This window comes from Chiloscyllium plagiosum, chromosome 12 (assembly GCF_004010195.1).
Source record: "Chiloscyllium plagiosum isolate BGI_BamShark_2017 chromosome 12, ASM401019v2, whole genome shotgun sequence".
NCBI lineage: Eukaryota > Metazoa > Chordata > Chondrichthyes > Orectolobiformes > Hemiscylliidae > Chiloscyllium > Chiloscyllium plagiosum.
This window is the reverse complement of record NC_057721.1, coordinates 12,738,129-12,763,355: the sequence shown is the minus strand read 5'-3', so window position 1 is coordinate 12,763,355 and position 25,227 is coordinate 12,738,129. Positions and strand designations below refer to the sequence as shown.

Sequence of the window (25,227 nt, the reverse complement as noted above, 5' to 3'; positions counted from 1 at the left end):
TTGAATGACCGTCCTTCAGGACGTGGTATCACAATCGATGCTGTTTTAACCTAAATTCGCACTCTGTGATTCAAAACAACTGATCCAGTAGCTGTAAAGGGTAAAAGCTATCCAGGGTCTAGTTCCCGAATACTGCCCAAAACCTGTTCTGAATAGGTTTGTGAACTTCAAAACAATTTCAGGATGTGATGCCTTCCAAGGTAGATTATCCACCTGTTATTCACTCTGAACTCACACATGAAGGATGCACAGTTGAACAGGATACCAGAGTAGAGAGAAGGGCTGCTGGAAAAGAAATTAATATTCAAATGACCTTCCACACTACAACCATGAATTTGAGCAAGGATTAATGAATCTTTCTGAAATGCTTGTTCTCTACCGCTTTGAACTCCATCTTCCTCATTTGGAGGCTTTAAAATTTTCAGTAATAGTTAATACTCAACCTTGGTGGAATGACTTGAACATGTGTATATTGTGAGCGATCACACATTAACTACTGGAAAGGCACATCAAGGTTACTTTTTCAGTTAGGTGGGAACGTGTTCACTATTGTGTATATAAACAGTCATTGTTCACTGTGTCATGCACTAATCGGATTCAGCACCGTTTAGAAATGTCTTCCTACAGGCACGAGCATAGATTTCACCTATTTGGGACCTTCTTTACCGTCTGTTTTCTGTTTCTGGAAGGTGTTCCTTTGCAATTTTTTTTTACACATTTAACATTTTGTTCTCTCACCCTTCACAAAATGTCTCTTTGCTCCTTCTGTTAAATGTGCTGGTTCTTGCTGCACCAGTATATAAAGTTATGTTCACAAGTAGTCTTCCTACCTTTGAATGTTTACTTGGATGATGAAGGTCAGTCAAATCTATCACATTCAACCCAAATCCTGTGCCCCCACACTATTCAATTAAAGAACCAGAATATGAAGAGATTACTTCTTCCTCGCCAAATCCCTAGGTTAGCTGTTAAGCATGATCACAATCCCAAGTGAGACTGAATAGTGCATGCCAAATCAAACTCGAAACCTTGCTTTTTGTACCTGAACTACATTTAGTAGCTGAGCTATGTAACAAATTTATCCTATTAACATTTCCAGCTACATTGTGGATTTTCAATCAGACGTGTTTTCTTCCATGTGGAAAAAAATTGGAAGTTGTAAAGTTTATTTTCATGCTAGTTCAATATAAATGTAATATAATCTTAAAAACTGCTAACAGTAAATGTCTTTTCTAACAGGCATTTTTTAATCCAAACCTCTTCCTCCTTCCCTCAAGAGTGGTATCTGAGGTGACCTTTTCAGACTGGAATATACAACTCATATAAAGATCTGAGTTAGGCGCCATAAAAAAATAAACATTTTTAAATATGAGATGAAAATATTCTGCCCTAATTTATATTTTAGATTGTATATGTGCAGCTTTTACTAAATTGTTCCCCTTTCAATGTTATTTAGCAATTAACTGCAGTTTCAAAAAGCAGTTTGTTTATGTGACTTGTAAGCTTGTACTTACGGTTATTTTACATACTGTATATTCACTGTCTACCTATGTGAAAGTTTCTTTCAGTGTTTATTCCTTTAGTCATTTGCTTCTACTTAAACTGAGCAGGCTGAGCATTTGCTGCACTGTTATAACCAATCTGATAAGTGAGACCCATGTGCTCTCTGGGGGGGGGGGGGGGAGCTTTCCACTGGCCTGTGCTGCAGTTAGAATCTGCAATGGAGGACTCAATGACCAAAGCTTAAAGTAAAGCCCCACTGTGATCTAATAATCCTCAGACCTTGCTGTTTTAAAATAGATGTTTGAAGGTTCAACTGATGGTAGAATCCAACATAAATTCAAATTATAAAGAGCTAAGTCAACTCTGTCAGGCAGGTTTGGACATGAGGTGAAGTTATGACCTCCCTTTCTTATTGCATTTGTTCAATGAACAGAGAAACGCCATGTTTGACCTGAAAATGAGGTGCCAACCTGGTGAAGCTACCAAACTGGAAAATATGCATACCACACAGCTTAAGCAGCAAGTGATTGACAAAGCTAAGCAATTCCACAACCAATGGCTCAGATCTAAGTTCTATATTTCCGCCACATCCAGTCGTGAATGGTGGTGAACAATTAAACAAGTCACTGCAGGAGGAGGCTCCACAAGTATCCCGATTCTCAATGATGGAAAAGACCAACACATCAGTGCAAAAGATCAGGCTGAAGCATTCCCCCGCTCACAGATGCCAGTCTTCAGTAATTCGATTCACTGTTTGTAAATATGAAAAGTTGCCCACATCTGTCCTGCACACAAAAAGCAGAACAAATCCAACCCAGCCAATTACCATCAGTCAGGTGAGGGGTGAGAGTGACTGCAACACGTAGCCCAAGCAAATGGGAATCCAGGGCAAGCTCTCCACTGGTTGGAGTCATACCTGGCACATTGGAAGATGGTTGTGGTAGTTGAAGTTCAGTCATCTCAGCTCCAGGACATCTTTCAAGGAGTTCCTTAGGGTAGTGACCTAGCTTCATTAATGACTTTCCCTCCATCATAAGGTCAGAAGTGTGAATGTTTCCTGATGATTGTTCAATGGTCAGCACCATCCATGACTCCTCAGATACTGAACAGGCTATGTCTGAACGCAAAACACCTAAAGAGTACCAGGCTTGGGCTGAAAGATGGCAGATATCATCACACCACACAAATGCCAGGCAATAACTGTCTCTGATAAAAGACAATCTGCTACCACTCTTTGACATTCAATCCATTACCATCATTGATTCCCCACTGTCAACTGGTTACCAATTGACCAAAAACTCAACTGGGCTAGTTATGTAAATACAGTGGCTACAAGAGAAATTCAGAGGCTAGGAATACTGCAGTGAGTAACTCCCCTTATCATTTTCCAAACACCATCTGTGAGGCTCAAGTCAGGAAAGTGATGGAATACTTGCAGCTTGTCTGAATAAGTGCAGCTCAAACTACACTGGAGAGACTTGGTACCATCCAGGACAAAGCAGCTTGCTTGATTGGCACCACATCCACAAGCATCCACTCCCTCCCCACCAAAGCTCAATGGCAGCTGTGCGTACTATCTACAAGATGCAGAAATTCAGCAAAGCTGAAGCAAAGATATTATCTTCAAAATCCATGATCACCTCCATCCGACAGGACAAGGACAACAGAAGCATAGGAACACTGCCATCTATAAGTTTCCCTCTCAGCCACTCCCCATCCTGACTTCGAAATATATCTCCATTCCTTCAATGTCACTGGGTCAAAATGCTGCAACTCTTCCTAATGACATTGTGGGTCTACCTACAGCACACGGACAGCAGCAGTTCAAGAAGGCAGCTCACCACCACCATCTCATGGGCAGCTAGGGGCTGGCAATAAATGCTGGCACAGCCAGCGATGCCCTTGTCCCACAAATGATTTTTTTTTTAAAATGGAAACCTGGGTTTTAGTTTTCACTTGCTCAAGCAGTCTATAAACCCAATGCTATTTCTGATTTATCAGCTGGATTTCAATAATGTGTGAATGGGCACATTTGCAGGATACACACCTAATGACATACATTTTTTAAAAGTAGACAGGTTAAGGTCAGGACTGGAAACACAGAGGATTTCTGCGATTTGGTGTTTAGAACAGTGACCCTAGACACTGCTGGCAATGCGCCAATCACTTCACAGAAAGCAACTAATGAAGTCGATTAATTTCTTAATTTAAAGAGTAAATGATGATTCTCCAAATTACATCAAGCATCCTAAGCCCTTTGGCACTATTCTTTAATAGTTTGGCAGTTAAAGCAATGCTATTTCAGCAATTTGATCTCTCTATTAAGTTTAGTAGAACAGAACTCTGATAATTACAGTTCAGCTTTATCAACAAAGTTCCTTATGAATCAGCACAGAAATCTCCAGAAACTATGGTGTGGTATTTGCTAGGGGTTCTCAATATCTAGCGCCATTAGGAATCAGTAAGATTTAAGGAATCGCTAAATCAGCGTCTTCTATGAAGATGGGATGCACAATTCTAAGTGATCTATTGGACTTTTTTTATGTCCAATATTCTCCACAGAGATTCTCCACAATCCCAAAGGATGCCTGATCTCTCCCATCCCTGATCCTCTTCCCCCAGCTGCCTTGGGACCATATTTGCAGGGTTATCTCAGCTTTCCAAAAGGGTACCTTTCTGGTCAAAAAGAAATGCACTGAGTATAGAGCCTGCTCTAGCCTGGTTGAATGCCTACACTCTCTAGGTTCAGACGCAAGGGACTTCAAGTACCCATTTCTATGGAGGCAGCTGTTCATTGAATTGTCCAATTACCTTCACAAACTGCAAATGCACAAATAAAGTCATAGAGATGTACAGTATGGAAACAGACCCTTCGGCTGAACTCGTCAATGCTGACCAGATATCCCAACCCAATCTAGTCCCACTTGCCAGCACCCGGTCCATATCGCTCCAAACTCTTCCTATTCATGTCCCCATCCAGATGCCTTTTAAATGTTGCAATTGTACCAGCCTCCATCATTTTCTCTGGCAGTCCATTCCACACACGCACCACTCTCTGTGTGAAAACATTGCCGCTTAGGTCTTTTTCCCTCTCACCCTAAACCAATGCCCTCTAGTTCTGAACTCCCCCACTCCAGGGAAAAGACCTTATCTATTTATCCTATCCATGCCCCTCATGATTTTACAAACCTCTGTAAGGTCACCCTTCAGCCTCCGACGCTCCAGGGAACACAGTCCCAGCCTACTCAACCTATAGCTCAAATCCTCCAACCCTGGCAACATCCTTGTAAATCGTTTGGACCTTTTACTCTCCTGCCCCATGAAAATGAGCCTTGGGATTCCCAGCAGCTTTCAAGGCCCTAAGCTCTGGAATTCCCTCTCTGTCTCTCCTCTCTTTCCTCCTTTAAGCCATTCCTTAAAACCTACCTTCCATCTGGTCTGTTATCATCTCAAGTAGGTCAGTGTTTGTTTGATTGTGAGTTTGTGAAGCACATTGGGATATTTTGTCTTATTAAAGGTGTTGTACAAGCATAGGTTGGCACAGTGGTTACCACTGCTGCCTCACAGCGCCAGGAACCTGGGTTTGATTCTAGCCTCAGGCGACTGCCTGTGTGGAGTTTGCACGTTCTCCCCATGTCTGCATGGGTTTCCTCTGAGTGCTCTGGTTTCCTCTCACAATTCAAAGATGTGTAGGTGAGGTGAATTGTCCACGCTAAATTGCCCGTAATGTTCAGGAATCTCAGCGGTAAATGTTGAATAATAGGGTGGGGGAATCAGGTCTAGGTGGAATACTGTTCAGAGGTCAGTATGGACTTGTTGGGCCAAATGGCATGTTTCCACACTTTAGGGATTCTATAAGTCATTGTAATAAAAATCCACACATTTCTTTTGCTCCTGGTGTTGATAATCTTCCAAATTAACATGAAAAGGTGTGCCATATATATTTGAAAGTTTTTATTTTCTTTTGGAGCCATTGCTACAGAATTGTTATAGCACCTAAAGAGACTATTCAGTCTGCCCTGTCTGTGCTGGCCCTCCATATGGACAATATACCCAGCTCTTGTTGTCTTCCTGCAGCCCTGTACATTCTTCCATTTCAGATAATAATCTGAGTTTGAGTGCCCTGATTAAATGTATCAGGGCACTCATGCAACCCACTCCATATCATAACAACTCACTCATGTCCCCATTGCTGCTTTTTCCGATGACCTTAAATCTGTGCCCTCTCACTCTCAATGCTTTCACCAGTAATCAGTTCATCAGTTGTCCCCTATCTACTCTATCCAAACCCCTCATGATTTTTAATATCTCAATAAATCTCCACATAACACAATCCCAACTTAGAGTCATAGAGCTGCAGAGCATGGAAGCAAATCCTGAAGAATGGCTTATGCCCAAAACGTCGATTCTCCTGTTCCTTTTATGCTGCCTGACCTGCTGCGCTTTTCCAGCAACACATTTTTAAGCTCCAAGGTGTTTATGTTCAACAACACTCCCCAGTGTATAAGTCCTGCCTTGATTTGTCTTTCCAAAATGTAGCACCTCACATTTATCTAAATTAAACTCCATCAGCCACTCCCTGGTCATCTGATCAATGATCCATTGTACTCTGAGATAATCTTCTTGGCTGTCCAATTTTGGTGTCATCTGCAAACTTACTAACCATATATCCTAGGTTCACATCCAAATCATTTCTATAAAGGACACTGCTGCTCACAGGCCTCCAGTCTGAAAAACAACCCTCCACTCTCTATCTTCGAGCCAGTTCTGTATCCAAATGGCTAATTCTCCCTGTATCCCTTGAGATCTAACCTTGCTAACTAGTCTACCATGTGGAACCTTGTCGAATGCCTTATTGAAGTCTATACAGATCACCTTCACTGCTCTACCCTCATCGTTACTTCTTCAAAAAACTTCTTCACTCTATCTGTGTAACTGAAGTTCCTCATCCTTGGAACCATTCTGCTGATTTGTTTTCACATCTTTCCTACAATGTGGTGCCCAGAACTGGAACTTTGCACTGTCTTGTGGCACATTCCAATGATTATAAGGTCCATTTCTTAAAGCCAGCCACCTCCGGGACCAAATACGCATCCAATTTTGGAGCTGGGTGGTTTCCATTTCGGTTTAGGTTGGGTTGAAGGATCCGACCAAGTCGGTTGAAGGATTGCCCGGGCAACAGGAATAGACAAACAAACGAAGACAGTAACTGGATGGCGAACCACCTTTCTGCACAAGCTGTTGAGTTACTTGACCATCTAATAATAATTAAAATACATGCATGGCAGCTTAAAAAAGGCATTCAATTTTTAGACCACACTGGTCTTTAGATTGCCAGACTTGAGACACTGTACCTGGACTGTTACTTCAAGGGATTATCACATCACTAAAATAATGTTGTGATTACAGTGTGCATTAAAGCTTGATCTCCCTTCAGCACGGATTACTTGCTGATCTTGTTACATTGTACATCAATGTACTAGACGTGGCAAAGGGTGATGTGAAATTCGTTCTTCAAGCAATTGTGTTCAAATCGGTTTCGATATTACTGATCATTTGACTTGTATTTTGAACTGCATCAGAATTTCGGAAGCTGAGAGTTTCATGTTAATCTTATGAGACATTGCTTTTGGCCATTAGGACCTCACCAGTGATAATGGAAAAGTTTCAGCTCCGGAAGGAACAATGGTATGTGTCAATCTGGATTCCGATGGTGAGGATGAGTCTGTCCCTTTCCAAAAACCTGAAGAAGCCAAAGCAACTACTGAGACATTGCGACAGGAATGGCAACAGCAAGACACCCCGACAGCGCTTGAGAACGGTGAACAGAAAGCTTTTGAACCAAAAGGTGGAGAGAATCGCTTATTTTAACTTTTATTTTCAGTAGCTGCTTCACAAGCTACTTAAACGTGTTCGAAAGTTTGTGGTGGTGAAAAATATTCAAATTAATAAGGATTTGTACTTTACTAAAATTATCTTTTATACTTAGTCAATTAAAAGCAGACTCCCATCAAGATCTAACTTAAAATGCAATGATTACAAAGAATCACATTTCACCCTAATTCTTTTCCATTAGTTCTGACTTTTTTTTTGCTAAAAAACCAATTATTTTGAACACTGATGGTTTAAGGTCCTGACTTGGAAGGGATGTTGCACAAGCAGTACAAAGAATTAGAACCGACATCAGTCCAATTTGTAACTATAACTTACAATTTCTTAAAAGTGGTTAACTCTATTAGCCCTAGCAATTTTGTCTGAACATCCTGACAAAACAAAAAGGTTTTCAAGTGACCATCAAGGAGTTGCTGAATATTGATTTGCTAATGATAATTTTCTAACCATATGCCTTTTAAAAGTGAGGATTAGCTTCTGATGCTGTGGCTCCCATCTTAAAAACTTTGCACCCATTGTTGGTTTGATTTTTTTTTCTGATTCAGTATTGTCCACCAATCAGTCTGACTTCTTTTGTCACCCTCTCTCCAACTCTATTCCTACGGCTCGAGTCATCCGTCTATAACTGGCAACTTTTAGGGTTTGTAGGTTCATAGGTGTTGACATCACGCGCGGGCCATTGAGCTGTGTCGTGTGTGTGCCAGCCAACAAAGAGTTGACTGTGCCAATCTCTTTTCCAGCACTTGACCCATAATCCTGCAATATCTACTCAAATGTTAGCCAGCCATCCTTTAAGGCATTGACATTGAGGCTCCCACCATCCACTGGGTGAAAAGACTTTGCTCAACTCTCCATTGGCTTTTTACCTCTGACTGTAATTCCCTGCCCCTTTGCTACTGGCCCCAAAATGCTCCCCTGCTTGTCTTCCAACTACCTGGGCACACTTCTGAATATTAGGTCCTGAACTGCCCCTTCTGTGTTGGTCCCTCTATGTTTTAGCCAAAATGTAATTCTCAAGGATGCAAGTTTAAGAATTTTGCTCCCTTCCTCTTATCACCAAACATTTTGTCTCCCTGGTTGTTGTGGAAATATGTGACTTTAGTGTCAGGGAAGATAGTAGCACTGATTTTCATCCATTCAACACAGCTCTAACATACAAGTAAAATGAACAGGAATGCATCTCAATCATTTTGAGTGCTATTCACATTTTCAGTGGGTCCTAAGGCAAATATTGGAGATTCCTGCCTCATGCAGGCAAGAATTCTGTCGCTGTGTGTAAAGGTTCTGTGAAAGTCCTCCACAGGATTTACTGAGACTAAGATTTCTTGGACACCAAATCCCTGTCCAGGACAACCGTGATCCAGAATCAGCTGTAAGTCAGTTAAAAGATGCAGTTTACCTAAGAGGAGCATGTTAGCCAATTTCTAAGAAATCTTTGTTTTTCTTCAATTGCCACTTGGGTTTGTTTGAGTGTTTGTGTCGGTTGTCATTAGTTCTGACTTGTTGTGTGATTGCTGAAATAATTCCTGGGGCCTTAAAGCGATCTTCCAAGGTTCTGTCCGTCCTGCAGATACCTGTCCCAGCAGAGGGAGGCGTTGTTACCCCGTGTTGTTTGTGAAGCACTTCTTCCTAACTAAACCAGTGCCAGCAAACCCTCTGGTGTCATGAATATCTTATGACCCGTTTGCTGGGAGACCTTCCGAAGGAATTGCAGGACTTTTGTCAGGATCATCGGACAGGAGAATTGCCTGATTGTCTGCACATGTCAGGGTGCTCCCGAGCATTTCACCTCTTCCTAGAAGTGACTGTGAGGGCTAGTGTTCTCGGGAGCTGGGCCAATAGAGAGGCAGGACAGAGCAAGGACACCCATGGCTGCCATGCCAGACCAAGCACATGTGGCTGCTTTGGCCTAATAGGAGGAAGAGAGGACTGCTAATGCTGGAGATCAGAGTTGAGAGTGTCATTGCTGGGAAAGCACGGCAGCATGCGAGGAGCAGGAGAATCGACACTTCGGGCATAAGCCCTTCATCAAAAGTTTTGGCCTAACGTTTGACTCTAGTCTACTCGCAGACAGTGGGAGGCTGTGTGACTAGTTTGATTGGCTTTGGTGGCCGTGAGGTTGGAATGCTGTGTCCTATCTGCAGACACGTGCCTCAATGTTAGATTTGCTCCCTTCCTGTCTTGATCTCCTGCTCCTTCGATCTTGGAAGAGCTTAGTGGTTAAACCACCGGCCTTGAAAACTGGGAGTTATGAGCGTGACTGTCACCGGAGCCTGCAGTGGTGTCACTGGTTCATTTGATAGCATGCTTGTCTCTGAGTGCCAGTACAGAGCCCCAATACAAAACTCATGGGCACTTGCAGTTCCATGTTGTGGGCAGTGCTGCACTGTTGGAGATGTTGTCTTTCAGATGAGATTTTAAACTGTGATTGACATGAAACATTTCATGGCACTGCCTACAAGGCACTTTGAAAAGTTCTGTGGCCATGAACCGCACTGTATAAACGTGAGACTTTTTTTTCCTTTTTAACTGTGCCTATTTGACTGACTGGATGTACTAGCAGGGGGAGTTGCTAACAGCCGCTACAGCAAGCCTGCAGTTCTTAAAGGGGAGGTCCACTCCAGCTGGAGCTCTGCAGGATGCAAACCACAAGGAGAGTGAATGGTCCCCACAGTTTTCATTGGAAGCTCCAGTAAAAGATGTGGCAAAGGGTAATGGTACCCAGAGAAGCCAGGCAGCTCAGAAAGCAGTGGGTAGCTGTAAAAGTCAATGTCAGGAGCCAAGCCCATTGGACTTCAGTACGGTTCCACTGGCAGTTCAGTGAGTTTGTGAGCAGTTGGAAATCATGGGAGGTCCACCTCATAAGACACTAGACACAAGTGACCCTAGGGCCAGGACTGAGCAGGTTTCTGCTCAAGGAGAGCGAGATGATGCACATATTCGTATAAAAACTTTGCTGGCAGCCTACAGAATGCTGATGGGTGAGCACAACAATATGCTTGGCACTTTGGCAGGCCTACAGTCAAAGGTGCTGTTGGAATCCGGCACCAACTCGATACAGGCCTTGGCCCTGAGTTTTGGGAGCCCGTCCTTTCCAGCATTGAAGTGGTGGCCAGCTTTATCGACACACATGCGAGCTGGATACCAATACAATGGCTGACAGCTGATGTCTCCGCTTCCATCTGAGCGAAGCTGATTTCACCCAATGTCTGTAACGCTGCCGTGGAACCTCAGGCTGAGGTCAGTTTGTTGCTATGCAAACTCAGACCGCTGCCATTGTAGCCTGGGGTTTGCAGCATTTCACAGCAAGCTGCTCTAGCAGATTGTTAGAGTTCTGAGGTGTTGGTGTTGACAATGCGGTGCTGGAAAAGCACAGCAGGTCAGGTAGCATCCGAGGAGCAGGAGAATCGACATTTCGGGCATACACCTCATTCCTGATGAAAGGCTAATGCCTGAAACGTTGATTCTCCTGCTCCTTGGATGCTGTCTGACCTGGTGTGCTTTTCCAGCACTACACTCTCTCTCTACCAGCATCTGCAGTCCTCACTTTCTCCTTTTGAGGTATCAGTCCAGGAGAGTGATAGTGGCTGTGTGGAGTGTGAATCTGCTGTACATTCTTGGGAAGGTGGTATTGACTGCCCCACATCCATGGTACTGCTGAAGCCTTCTTGGCTCACAGCTATTTGAGGTTGTCCTCCAAGGCAAGATTCATCCATTGCAGGTCCACAGCAACTTTCCACCAGCCAGACTACACCCTCCGGAGTAGCACTGCACTGATGTATTGGAGCTATAGGGGGAGGCTAAATAGGCTGGGGCTGTTTTCTCTGGAGCGTCGGAGGCAGAGGGGTGACCTTATACAGGTTTATAAAATCATGAGGGGCATGGATAGGATAAATAGACAAGGTCTTTTCCCTGGGTTGAGAGAGCCCAGGACTAGAGGGCATTGGCTTAGGGTGAGAGGGGAAAGATTTAAAAGGGACCTAAGGAGTAACATTTTCACACAGAGGGTGTATGGCATGAGTTGCGAGAGGAAGTGGTTGGGGGTGGTACAATTACAACATTTAAAAGGCATCTGGACAGGTACATGAGTTAAGAAGGATTTAGAGGGATATGGGCCAAGTGCTGGCAAATGGGACTAAATTAATTTAGGATATCTGGTCAGCATGGACAGGTTGGACTATGACAGTCAGAAGATGAGGTTTGGGACTCTTGGTGAGCGGGGAATTGGAGTTGAGGACTCTTCATTTGAACTCATTCTACACAAACAGCCCAGGCAGAAAGGGGAGGAGTCGCGGCAACAGCCAGAAGAAACAAACCAGCCACCAACCTGAAACTAGTGGGTGCCCCCTTTTAATGCTGCCTGTGGAGGATGGATGGCATTAGGGTGGGAGGTCTGTTCAGCTGGGTGAGATGAAACAGCAGCATTAGCTGGATCATGGAGATTCAGAATGGAAGTTCTAGCATCAGATCAGCATTGAATCCTGATTGTAGTCATGATCTACTGCTCCATTTACTTCTCTTCTCGTTCACACAGCACATTCCAATTGCAAACAGGCAGAACTTTGGAAATTTATAGACACTATTAGCACACACTAACAGGGAAACATGTTTCCACTTCCCCACCCTTGATTTCTTGGGTGCATTTGCCCCAGTTTGTCTCTGTTCAGAAATTATTTGAATGCATAATGTTTCAACAAGGCATAGAGATCCAATTGATAATGAGGCCTTCAATGAATTACTGCATTTTGTTTTCAGAAATGGCTCTCCATTTGGCTTTTCTTTGTCTCTATTCCCCAGCAGAGAGCCTCGGTAACCCAGCGCGGCAAGTTCAGCTCCCATACTCCGCTGTCTACGTCGCAAAGCAGAAAACCAGACCAGAGCTGGCAGCCCGTTACCTAGTTCGACATTTGTTTCCTGAGGAGGTGCTTGTGAGAAGCAATGTGTATGGAAACCTAGACCGGGGAATAGCTCCTTTAGACTGCAACAAAATCAGCGCTGTCCGAGGTATTTAAAGACAATTGCTGTGATTCCGTTTACATGTAACATCCTTTGGTCCAGTGTAAAAATGAATGATCGAAGTTGTTAGCTTTCTGAAATTCAGCCAATGGAATCCCAATGTTTGATTCACATCAATGTAAAGGTGGTCGACATTAGGATTGAGCAGGTTCTGTTATGGGCAGGTAACCTCCTCTGTTTATTGTCCAAAGGGCTGACACTGAGAAGTAGCGTCTGTACTTCCATGAAGCAAATGAGTAATTTCTTTCTCTGCTTCCTGTTAATGCAACCTCCAATTGAAGCCCAAACTCTGTTTAGATAATACCTGCACGTAGGCACCACAGTATAATGCAAACAAATTAGCCATTCAGTCCAACAAACCTGCTCCATAATTTCTAATAAGGTCATAAGTGGATATTAACCTCAACTCTACATTCCTGCATATCCTCAATATGACACTTCTTTGAGAGAGCTCTTTGCCTCACAGTGACTATGGTACGAAGGTTGGATTCTTAATCCCCGAGGACTCCTTGCCTGTTTAGGGGAGATATCAAAGATTGGTTCTTTACACAGAGCGGTGGTTGTGTGGAATGCACTGCCAGTGGCTGTAGTAGAATCAGACATGTTAGCAACATTTAAGCGACTCTTGGATAGGTACATGGAAGATAATGCAACGTAGGATATATACGTTAGTCTGTTCCCAGAGTAGGATAAAAGGCTGGCACAACATCTAGGGCCGAAGGACCTGTACTGTTTTATATTGTAAATTTCAGGACAGTTTTATGCTGTGAATTTGTGACCTCTGGGAAGATTTAAGAAAAACAGGCTAATCTTAAGAGTTTGAGGAGTATTAGCTCTGCCTATCAGTTGAATTAAACTCTGCCCCTCCCTCAAACTCTCCTTAAAAACACTGTCATCCAACAATTTCAATAATATCTTTAAAAATGATTTAAAAAAAAATAAAATAGAATATTTGCCTCTACTTTCTTCCATGGTAGTATGGTCATCATTAAATATGCATTAAGCAATAAGTAAAAATAATCATTAAACAAAATCTGAGCGTATGTATGGCTATTTAATATAGAAAGGAAAACTGGCATTTATATAGCATTCAGACCCTTGGCATCACAAAGTGATCCACATTTAAAGTGCATTTGCTGTTGTAATGTAGGAAACACAGGAGCAAATAGAAGTGGAATAGTTTGCATTTAACAGTGGTGGCATGGTGGCTCAGTGGTTAGCACTGCTACCTCACAACGCCAAGGACCTGGATTCAGTTCCACCCTCGGGCGACTGTCTGTGTGGAGTTTGCACATTATCCCCTGTCTGCATGGGTTTCCTCCAGGTGCTCCGGTTTCCTCCCACAGGTGGATTGGCCATACTAAATTGCCCATAGTATGCAGGGACTTATAGATTGCAGCGTTACAGGGATGGGATGTGTCTAGGTGGGGTGCCTTAACAAGTCACTGGGCTGAGTGACCTGATTCCAAACTGCAGGGATTTTACAGAATTATAGAATCCCTGCAGTGTGGAAACAGGCCCTTCGGCCTAACAAGTCCACACCCACCCTCCAAAGAGTATCCCATCCAAACCCATTCCTCTACATTTACCCCTGACTAACACACCTAATCTGCACATCCCTGAACACCATGGGCAATTTTGCGTGGCCAATTCACCTAATCTGCACATCTTTGGACTGTGGGAGGAAACCGGAGCACCCGGAGAAAACCCACACAGATACAGGAAGAATGTGCAAACTCCACATTGTCCGAGGCTAGAATTGAACCCGGGTCCTACCGTGCTGCCCTATGAGTTGAGGGACAACTGTTGACTTGTACACCAGGGGGCTAGCTTCTCTCATATGAGCCAGCACTATGGGATCTTTTACACCGACCAGAGGGAGCAGATGTCGACTCAGTTTAATGTCTGATCCAGAAGGTGCAGAAGACTCTCAGTATAACAGTGGCTTGGGCTGGTGTCTCTGGAGTAGGACGTTGAACTTGCTGGTGGATGTGCAGCTCCTGAGCCACAGCTGACATGTAAATAAAAGGCAGTAGATATAGATTATCGTTTGAAAGTCGTCATTTTTTTTAACCTGTATGAAAGCACTTATGGAATGAATCTTACAGATATTACAATATGTAAAAAAGTATGTAGAGCATTGATATAATAAGACCATACGAAATAGGGACAGGAGTGAACTGTTCAGCCTGTCAAGCCTGCTCTGCCATTCAATAGGAGCATGGCATATCCAAGATTCCTCATGTCCACTTTCCTGCCCTTTCCCTGCAGCCCTTGATTCCCCCAACTGATCGGGAATCTCTCTACCTCAACCTTAAATATACATAAGGGCTCTGCCCCCACAGCTCTCTGTGGCAAGGAATTCCAAAGACTCTCTGAGAGACGAAATTCCTCTTCTCAGTCTGAAATTGGTGCTCTTTTATTCTGAGACTACGCCCTCTGGTCTGAGACCCTCCCATGAGGAGAAACACCCTCTCAGCATTCACCCTGTCAAACCCTTTAAGAATCCTGTATGTTTCAATGAGATCACCTCTCATTCTCCTAAACTCCCAACCTGTTTAGCCTTGTCTCATAAGACAGTCCTTCCGTGCTAGGGGACAAGTGAACCTTCTCTGAACTGCCTCCAATGAAATGATATCATTCCTTAAATAAGGGAACCAAAACTACTCACTGTACTCCAGATGTGGTCTTACCAGGGCCTTGTCCAGCTGCAGTAAGGCTTCCCTATTCTTACACTCCATTGAAATAAAGGCCAACATTCCATTAGCCTTCCCAATTACCTGCTGCCCCAGTGTGCTGGCTTTCTGTGTTTTGTGCACAAGTACCCACTTTGTGTTGCAGCTTTCTGCAGTTTTCCTCCATTTAAGTAATAGTCTGTTGTTTTTTGTTCTCCCTTCCAAAGTGAACAAGAATGAAATTTGAGCAGGTTCAGGAAGAACTGGGCTGATTTGTTGCATCTACTTACCACCCAGGCAGTGAATGTAAAAGTCACCCCCTCCCTACTGTACTCTTACAGCGGGATAGTTTGTGGAATACCTTTAGTTCCACAAAGTTAATCCCTCCTTTTTACTATATGGTCCTTTCCTTTAGATTTTGTGGAGGCACATGTTATCTGGGGTTGGGATTATCAATATGGAAAGATGTTTTGCTGCGTTTTCCAGGCGACAAGCACTGGAACCTTTTTTATAAATGCCATTTCGAGCAAGAACTGAAACAGCAGGGTCTGCAGGAATTTGGCGATGTTTATTGAAGGACTGGCTCCTGCGAAGCAAATCTGTAAATGATTGCTGCACATTGCCAAAGCACATTTAAAATGGATTTCAACCTTTTTGTTCTGAACCTTTTAGACGGATGCTTTTAGATAAGTTATGGTATTGAGAACATTCTGAAAAGGTACAAAATGTGCGAAGTTTTCTCGTCTTAATAAATGGTCAGGAAAATATCCAGGAATCTGAGGCCAAGATGGATAGTACAACAGTACTGAATAACTGATCTAATTGAAAGTTGGGCTGTAGGACCATGTATAAAGACAGTCACCGTCTAAATGGCCTCCTTCTTGCATGAAATCTGTTGGATACTATTTTTACAAAGGTTTCTAAAGCATCTGTTGGACATGAGACTCCATACTTTTGCTGTGATTTGAGTTATTTCTGGCCACGTTGTTATCTAAATAATCTGGACAAGTGTTTGAGCTAACAAGGTAATGAAGCAAACAGCTGTCAAACTGGAGAACTCTCTGAACAGTGATGATAACTAGCTTCTAATTAAGCTCAGGAATTCCTCCCTCTTGGACTGCTATCCCACAGCTTCCCCTGAGCATTGTTCTCACTCAGTGCAACTAGCAGCTGCACAGACCCCAGATGACCTGTCAGTGATGTCACACATGATCAGCTGATCATTCTGTGAGATCGTGGTTTTGCCAATGAGCCAACTTCAAATACAATTGCATTACGTTCTCTGAATTCATGATTTTTAATATTTTGTTGACATTCCTTTTATTTCTGTAACATTAACGTTTTGGTTCAAACATGGACAAAAGAGCTAAATTTCAGAGATGATGTGAAAGTGAAGCCCTTGATATCAAGGCAACATTCGACTAGGTGTGGCATTAAGGTATTCCAGCAAAACTGGAATCAATGGGTATCAGGGGGTTACTGTCCACTGGTTGGAGTCATTTCTGGCACGTAGCAGGATGTCATGGTTGTTGGAGATCAGTCATCTCAGCTCCAGGACATCACTGCAGGAGATCCTCAGGATCCTGGGCCCAACCCATCTTCAGCTGCTACTTCAATGAACTTCCTTCCATCAAAGATTTAGAAGTGGGGATGTTTGCCAATGATTGATTGCACAATGTTCAGTACCATTCACGACTCTGCAGATACTGAAGCCGACCATATTCAAATGCAACACGATCTGGACAATATCCAGGCTTGGGCTGACAAGTGGCAAGTGACATTCACACCCCACAAATGCCAGGCTATGGCCATCACTAATTGGAGACAATCTAACCACCACCCTTTGACATTTAATGGTGTTACCATCACTAAAACCACCACTGTCAACATCCTGGAGATTACCATTGACCAGAAACTCAACTGGACTTACCCCATAAACACAGTGGTTGCAAGAGCAGATCTGGAGCTTGGAATACTGCTGCAGGAAATTTGCCTCCTGACTCTCCAAAGCCTGTCCATCATCTAAAAGGTACAAGTCAGGAGTGTGATGGAATACTTCCCTCTTACCTGGATGGGAGCAGCTCCAACAACACTCGAGAAGCTTGACATCATCCAGAACAAAGCAGCCAGCTTAACTAGTACTACATCCACAAGCATTCACTCTCTCCACCCCTCACTGACTCTCAGTAGCAGAGTGTGTACTGCAAATATTCACCAAAGACCCTTAGACAGCACCTTCCAAATCCATGACCACTTCTATTTAGAAGGATAGGGCAGCAGATTCATGGGAACACATCCCTCTGCAAGTTCCCCTCCAGGCCACTCACTATCCTGACTCTGATCATATCGCCTTTCCTTCACTGTTGTTTGGTCAAAATCCTGGAATTCCCTCCCGAAGGGCATTGCAGACAATGAATGCTGGCTAGCCAGCAATGCCCACATCTCTCAAAAAAATAAAATTCTCTTCCATCTGGGTGTTATTCACTCCTTATTTGAACATTGACACTAGCAATTTCAGACATTGCTTATTCCCTTTATTTTCCTGATGGATTCTCATATGAAATTTAATTTGGACAATGCTGTTCTGTTTGCCTTTTTTTGTATTGTTCACTCATGGGACGTGGACTTCGCTGGCTGACTGGCATTTGTTGACTAGACTTGGTTGCCCTAGTGACAAAGGTGGTGAGCTTTCTTCTTGAACTGCTGCAGTCCATTTGGTGCAGGTAGACCATCTCGTGAGGGAGCAAGTTCCAGGCCTTTGACCCAACCATGTTTGATCGACTGATCCCTTCCTTGTATCTTTACTTCCAATCTAATTCCTATTTGATATGACCATTGAATAGCATGGACAGCATTATTTTATTTATCTTGCTGTGTATTCTATTTAAAGGAATTGAAGCCAAATTGTTGCTTCTTTCTGAAAGTAGGTTTGAATTCTTCACCTTGAGCTGTGATTCTTCTTTCTGCTTTTTTTTTGATGATTGTGTCCAAACTACATTTTTATTATCACTTGTCCAACCATCCCAATAGACTGTTGGATCCAAAGCATTATTCTGTGGGCCGAATCTTATGTTATTTTGGCTAAGTTTTTTGGAACGTGTTACACTGCGAGGCCAAGTGAGTTTTTTTTTTGTGGTATCTTGGCAAACTGTCCTTGTTAACCATCTGTTCCCATCCCTGACATTCAATTGCATCCCCATTTTACCATTCCCAGAACGACTCTACTCTCGGCAGCTTTCCGCTGAATGACCAGCGTGCCTGGTACTCCTGCCAACTTTAACAGGCACCCAGACAAGCAGTGGCGATCTGAAGCTGCCCCCTGCTGTGTGTGAAGACGTCAGAGAATGGGAACCTGGTGACACTGTTCTCCGAGAATGACCCGGAGGGCCGGGTGGATGGTTGGCACAAAGGAGAGGAGTCCCCTTCCTAGAGGATCAGCAGAGAGGCCACTTCACCAGACCCTGGCCCGAGGTTGCCATCCGGGCCTCAATGGAGCGAAGGAATGGCCGACGGCTAGCCTGCTGCAAGATCAGCGCCCACCCCCCCACCCCCCCCTCAATGGAGGGCTGCTGCCCAGCAAAGTGAACTGCCTGGTTGTGTGAGTGTACAGGTTGGCACAGCAAGGCAAGGCAAGGATGCTGTGGGCATGCAGGTACGTTTGAAGTGACTTAGCGCAAAGTGAGCAGCCCTGAGATATAGTGCAGTCCAATCCGTGCACTGGGTGGGCTGTCATTGCAACACAAAGCTGCAGCCTTTTGCCAACTGCCGGTGCACCCTGCAATACACCATGTGCTTCCTAAGCATCCTGCGGATAAGTCCGAGAAATACTATAATGATCGTGAGAGGTTGCAAAATGTCAAGTGCAAATGTCCACAGGTGAGAGGTATAAGCAGCATGTGTGTTTGTCAAACTGGGCAGCTGAATGTTGATGAGCTGGGTCACGGCATTTAACAAATAATAATCCACCTGAATTCACTACCTGCCACTGTGTAGTGAGAGACCCACCTCACTGCTCCGCAACAGACATTACAAATGTAGCGAGCTGCTCCCACCATCAAGAGAGGCCTCACTGGACTTCTCACCCAATTCTCTGTTCGCGGATGTCACTCCGACCCTGATGAGATTATGCCCATTGTCTCTGTTACAGTCGCTGACGGTCATCTGCCATTTTCTATCTTACTTCAGATCATTACAGATTTTTTGCCTCATTAGCTTGCCTGCCAGAGCAGTTACAAAGAAGCATGACTGTACCAGTGGCGAAATGTAATGCAGTTAACATTTCCATTGATAGTACAGTGGAGAGAGCAGTTGACAAACAAGGAGCTGCTACTTTGCAGACTGTATTTCTGCTTGCTGCCAAGGGAGGCTGGTCATATCGTGAGGTGTTGTTGAGGAATTTTGGCAAGCCTTTTTGAACCAGTTCAAGCAGGAGCCCTGCCTGCGAGAGAAAAGTATGCTACAAAGTTTAAAATCCCTGAAGGGTAACCAGTTCTGTGAACTGCTAGCTGGTTTCGAAGGCCCAGACAGCTTTCCTCAGATGGCCGAGATTTTTATAGGCGATGGTTTCAGCTGTCCAGAGCAGGAAACCATGGAATCAGAACAGTCCTGTGGGGAACTAACTGGGTGGTGACTATTGCTCTGACCAGTAAAATGGATTAGAGAAAGGATGTGATCTCATAAATGGACAACATCCTTTTTCTGCAAACATAACAAAATATGAGGAGGAATAAAGCATTCCACCCCACATGACCAGCCTGTTTATGTTTTGAATTTCACATCACATATCTTGAACTTCACACTCCCATCCAGTTTAAAGTGGATTTTTTATTTTAGTAAATAATTCACGTGGATTAACCTTTTTTGCTAAACATTTAAAGGCTACTTCGCTAAACATTAGGTATTAGGCCAAAATATCTGTCATCTGAAATGTAGCCTTGGCGAATGGGAGTATGGGTAGAAGACTAGATTGTTTTTTTTTAAAACAAAGTAAAATGAAAATTTATGAAGTATGGATTGGGAAGTACAAATAGAGAAAAATGCCACAGGGTAACAAGAGTTAGTTGTTTAAATGTTAATTAAATCTGTGTTGAAAGTGTTTGTTCTAGTTACTTAAACTTTTATATTTGTATTACTGTATTAGAATTTAATGTTTAATATCACATGAGCTCTCCACAGAGAGACACCTATTACTTTGGACTTGCCAAGGGTTAAATTAGAACAAATCTTTTTAGGAATTTTCACAGATCATTTGGCTGCTGAATGGGAACAGTCTGTTAAGTGAAGGTTTTGCGCCTTGAATGGTGTATTGAGACTTGGCATTCAGAAAATGTTATATTTCAAGGGCATACAATGCCAAAGGGAGATTAGTTTTATGACATTTGGACAACTACTTTACAGCGCAAAGCCTGTTTTACTCATAATTTTGCTTTATTAAGTCGCAGTCCAGATGCATTCTTTGACTGGCTACTGCAACCTTTTGATTCACTTCTTGGAGAAACAGTCAGTGAGTGTGATTGTATCAGTTCCTACAAAAGAGGCCTGGTCGGTTAGCTTTCCTCCCTACCCTCGGGCATATACAGATAACATATTCTCATCGGAGTCTTTTTATTCTTGATAAATGGATCAAATTATCTTCCGATTCTCAGGTTAGATTCAACGTATTTTATAGAATTCCTACAGTATGGAAGCAGGTCACTCAGTCCATTGAGTCCACACCAACCCTCAGAGTATCCCACCCAGACTCACTAGCCCTAGCTTATCCCTGCATTTCCCATGGCTAATCTACCTTGACTGCACATCCCTGGACATTATGGGCAATTTAACATGGCTAATCCTCTTAACCTGCACACCATTGGACTGTGGGAGGATACTGCAGCATCTGGAAGAAACCCACGCAGACGCAGGGAGAACATGCAAGCTCCACACAGACCAGTCACCCAAGGGTGGGATTGAACCCCTGTCGCTGGTGCTGTGAGGCAGTAGTGCTAACTACTAAGCCATTGAGATTGGACCTTTCCCCAACTAAACACCCTTCAAAGGTGATTCATTGTGCCTTAAATTGGATCATTTCATTGCATTATGAGTGCAGGACTTGATACAAGATGAAACAGGATGTTCCAAATGGGGGTGTGGGTGGTGGTGATACTAAACATCTCCCTGATACAGGCTCATGTGATCTGGTTACTATGGGAAAAAAATCCCAAACTGCTATGAAGAACATAAGAGATAATATGTTTATGTCAGCAACCAAACAGGCTGTGCAAGGACTGGTTCTCTGTTCAAAATTAAGAAAATGAAACAGACAAGAATTTTGTAGATTTAAGAAAGGAGTCATAGCCAGAGTGGGCCATGCTGTTGAAGGATATTAGAATATTCAACCTTGCACAGCAGGGTGAAGTGAGCCTGTTGAGAGTGTATTGTGACTGGATCTCAGAGTGTTATATGTTGGCTGGAAATGTGGTGCACAGTGAAACATGTTATTAAGACATATTTAGTTCATGTGAAAGTATTTTTTTAAAATTTTGACATCAGTTGACTGTAAGTGCAAGTCTCAATGTGAAATTTTGATTTATTTCAATCAGTCTTGGGAAATTTTGTATAATTTTCAATATGTGGCCAAAGATTTATATACTTTTGTGACTTTCTTTCATTTAATGGTAATGCTTAGATGACTCCAATGTTATTTTTATCTTTTAGATCCCGAATCATTAGGTTGACAACTGACAGGTTAATTGAGTTCAGCTTAGGTACTGGTCATTTTGTCTGGCAGCATGACAATATTTACATTAGACTGCGTTTTAAAGTGCAGTAATTCCTACCTATAATAAATACTTTCATTTGCTCTTACCTTCCGGGACCTGCAGGAGGTGACCTTAACTTCAAAGCAGGATGTCAAAGGCCGTATTCTCCCTGTACTCTGGTAAATTCATGAAGCGTTTTGAAAGCAAAAAAGGAAGTGAAAAAGATGGCACATCATTTGATAGGGCTTTTCTTATTCTCTCAGTACATTAATTTTTACGGATATTATTCTTGCCTTTCTTCGCTGTTGTTTGTCATTGGATTTGTTGCATTTCAGTTTGACTGCTTCCTAAAGTCCGAGAATTTTATAGCAGGACGGCAATATTTTAGTCAGTCTCTCAACTTTCTTCATGCGGTGACCTTAGCCTGAAATAGCCTGACACCAACTCTGACTCAGGCAGTTCAATTTGAATGCCTAGTGGGAGCAGGACAAAGTGAAGGGGGAAGTCAACAGGAGGCAACTACCCAATGGTTAGGATTAGGTATAGAAGGCTTCAGTGGAGGACATTAAACCTGGCCACAAGATGCACGCTCCCAGAAGAGAGCCCAGTGTGGTGGCAGGGTGAGGTTGGAGTGAATGTCAAACTGGGGAGGCCCAAAGTTTTTTTTTTCGCAAGACCTGAAAGAGCAATCCTACTCTTCTTCCTGTTCCACACAAAATTAACATCAAAAATAAGCAAACTTTAACCTTCCTGGGCTTTGCCCTCTCCCTCGCCTGGTGGCTGTTCTCAGCTTTCTAGCCAGACCACAATCCTGGGAATGATCAGGCCTCCGGTTAAAAGGATCCCTCTCATGGCATCAGAAAGTAATCTGCTTATTTTATGGAGGACTCTGGTTGAATGGGGCAGATAATGTTAAAATTGCAGCTTTGGCCAGGATTGGAAGGGAGGAGAGGCTGTTAAAATGGAACCTCCTATTCTAACTAATAATTTTTATTGGTTCACAATCACCACTTCACTTTTCCAATCTTTAATCCTGCCTATAAGAACGAGAATCCCATATTTTAGTTTGCAGCAGATTTGGCAAATTATTTCAGAAATGAAAACAGAAATTGCTGAGAAACGCTCAACAGGTCTGGCAGCATCTGTGGAGAGAAATCAATGGCAATTTCATAAAAGTGCTGTTGTAAAGTTATTAACTTTATGGGATGTGGGCATTGCTTGGATTTGTTGCTCATCCCCCATCACTGTTGAACAGGCCATTTCAGAGGCGGGTAAGCATTGACCACATTGCTGCATCAGGAATCACACACAAGCCAGACTGGGTAAGGAGGGCAGATTTCCTGCCCTTGAAGGATGTTAGTGAACCAGTTGGGTTTTTATCACAATGAAGAGCAGTTTTAAGATCACTATTACTCAGACTCAGTTCAGACATTACTCCTCCAAAATGGAAATCGAGGAGCAGGGAGGCTGATGGAAATAAACCTTTTATAGAAGTCAGAATTTCAGAATAAACTACAACAGAATCAAAATGTCATGAAAGTTATTGCAGTAGAGTTGGCGAAGAGAGATGGAATAACACGTTTTAGATTCAATCTCTGGTTTTGGTGTTAATACCCCTGATGTGTTAAAAAGTTTTCTTATGGGAATAATATTCATTTCAACACTAAAATACAATCAAAACAAAAATTGGAATTTTCTCTAAACCTCCTAATTGTCAAAGTGTGAAGAAAATTGAATCATGTTTAAATATGGTTTGTGATAATGTATAAAGACATTAGCCATGTTATTAATGATTATCAATTCTTTCCATTCTGTCAACAGAATTTCTTGAGGAAGTCTATCCAGTATTTGATTTGGGTGAGAATGGGCGTGACTGGAAAGCCTGTGTGGCTGCTATAAATAGTTCCATTCGCAGCATAAGACATGACCTCAGGAAGTCCCTGCCTGGCTATTACAAGAAACAGCACCCTCAGTATTTTGCAATGTACTGCAAGAAACAGTCAGAGAATCATGGCAACAAAATCAGCACTCCTCAGAACAACAATCCCCAAGAGAACTTCAATGGAGACACAAACATCCTCTGAGCACTGTTTCAGAAGAGCTGAAATGCTGGAAATGAAATAGCAGTTGTGCTCCATATAATTTTCAAGAGCATATGGACTTGTTTATGATGTTCTCTTAATGGCACACTCTATTATTCACCATGAGAGATCCTGAGTATAAGTCCGGATACACTTTAATGCCATAGTTCTATTTTTGTGCGTGCTCAAGTTTGCGTTTGTGCAATACTGAAATGTATGAATTGCAGAATAGTTAAAATTGGAAACATGATTTTATTATAACGAGTAGCAAAAAACTCGTGCAAGTGGAATGGAATATTTGAAATGACTTTGCAAACTGATGAGACTTAGCTGCTGAAATTTCCTTATGGATATTATTTATAGAGAGAGATGTATCCTGTATTTTTGGGATAATTGTGTGATGCCAATGTGATACATGCATGAGGTTGCTTGATCTTTGATTTTACTTATTTTGCTTTTTATTGAATATATTTTCTGTTTTGAATATGTCCTTCAACCAAGCTGCCCCTTTTCAGCCATCTTCCCCACTATTGGAGTCAAATGAAAGGACACTGGCCTTAAATTATTTTCATCTCCCAAGATTGAATATTTCATGTTGATTAACAATTTAGGTTGTGCTGGAGCCCTATGAATTTGGGGTTTGAATTTGTTAACCTCAGATTGTGAAGTCTGCAAATGCAAAGTAATGAGTAAACTTAGAATCCCTACAGTGTGGAAACAGGCCATTTGGCCCAACAAGTCCACACCGATCCTCTGAAGAGTAATTCACCCAGACCATTCCCCTCCACCGATTGCTGTACATTTACCCCTGACTGATAAACCTAACCCACACATCCCTGAACACTATGGGAAACTTAGCATGGCCAATTCACCTAACCTGCACATCTTTGGATTGTGGAAGGAGACCGGAGCAAACCCACGCAGACACTGGGAGAATGTGCAAACACCACATAGACATTCGCCCAAGGCTGGAATTGAACCTTGGTCCCTGGCACTGTGAGGCAGCAGTGGTAACCACTGAGCCACCTTGCTGCCCAATTGCTAGATTGTGTGGGAAGGGACAGGTGAAGCAGGAGGTTAATACCTCTGGAATTTGTGTTTGGGTCTGACTCAGAGCATCTTTTTTTATCAGTTGTAAAACTTGTATGTAGGTTGAGTTTGAGACAATCTGAACCTAGTTGCTTGTAAGCACACAATGCCTTCCACAATTCAGCCCTAGTTAATGCTAAATCACCAGTCTCACTCAGAGGCAATAAGGGGAGGGAAGTGGAGCATTTACCATTAGTTCAAAGGAAAACCAAGTTTTTGACGTTAAGTCTG

General features: G+C 42.9%; 1 protein-coding gene across 6 annotated transcripts in view; it reads left to right on the top strand.

Moving 5' to 3' along the window:
* LOC122554989 (BEN domain-containing protein 2-like) overlaps nt 1-24,676 on the top strand; it is a 61,761-nt gene extending 37,085 nt beyond the window's left edge. For 2 of the 6 annotated variants that reach the window (XM_043700494.1, XM_043700498.1), the window contains 3 exons: nt 7,144-7,351; nt 12,151-12,399; nt 23,648-24,676. In XM_043700494.1, coding sequence (XP_043556429.1) covers nt 7,144-7,351; nt 12,151-12,399; nt 23,648-23,910 — 720 coding nt within the window. In that variant the 3' untranslated portion in view covers nt 23,911-24,676. Of the gene's footprint in view, nt 1-7,143; nt 7,352-12,150; nt 12,400-18,300; nt 18,963-23,647 lie in introns of all 6 variants that reach the window. The other 4 variants (XR_006313129.1, XM_043700495.1, XM_043700496.1 and 1 more) reach the window with 4 other exon arrangements.
* The last annotated feature ends 551 nt before the right edge of the window (nt 24,677-25,227 follow it).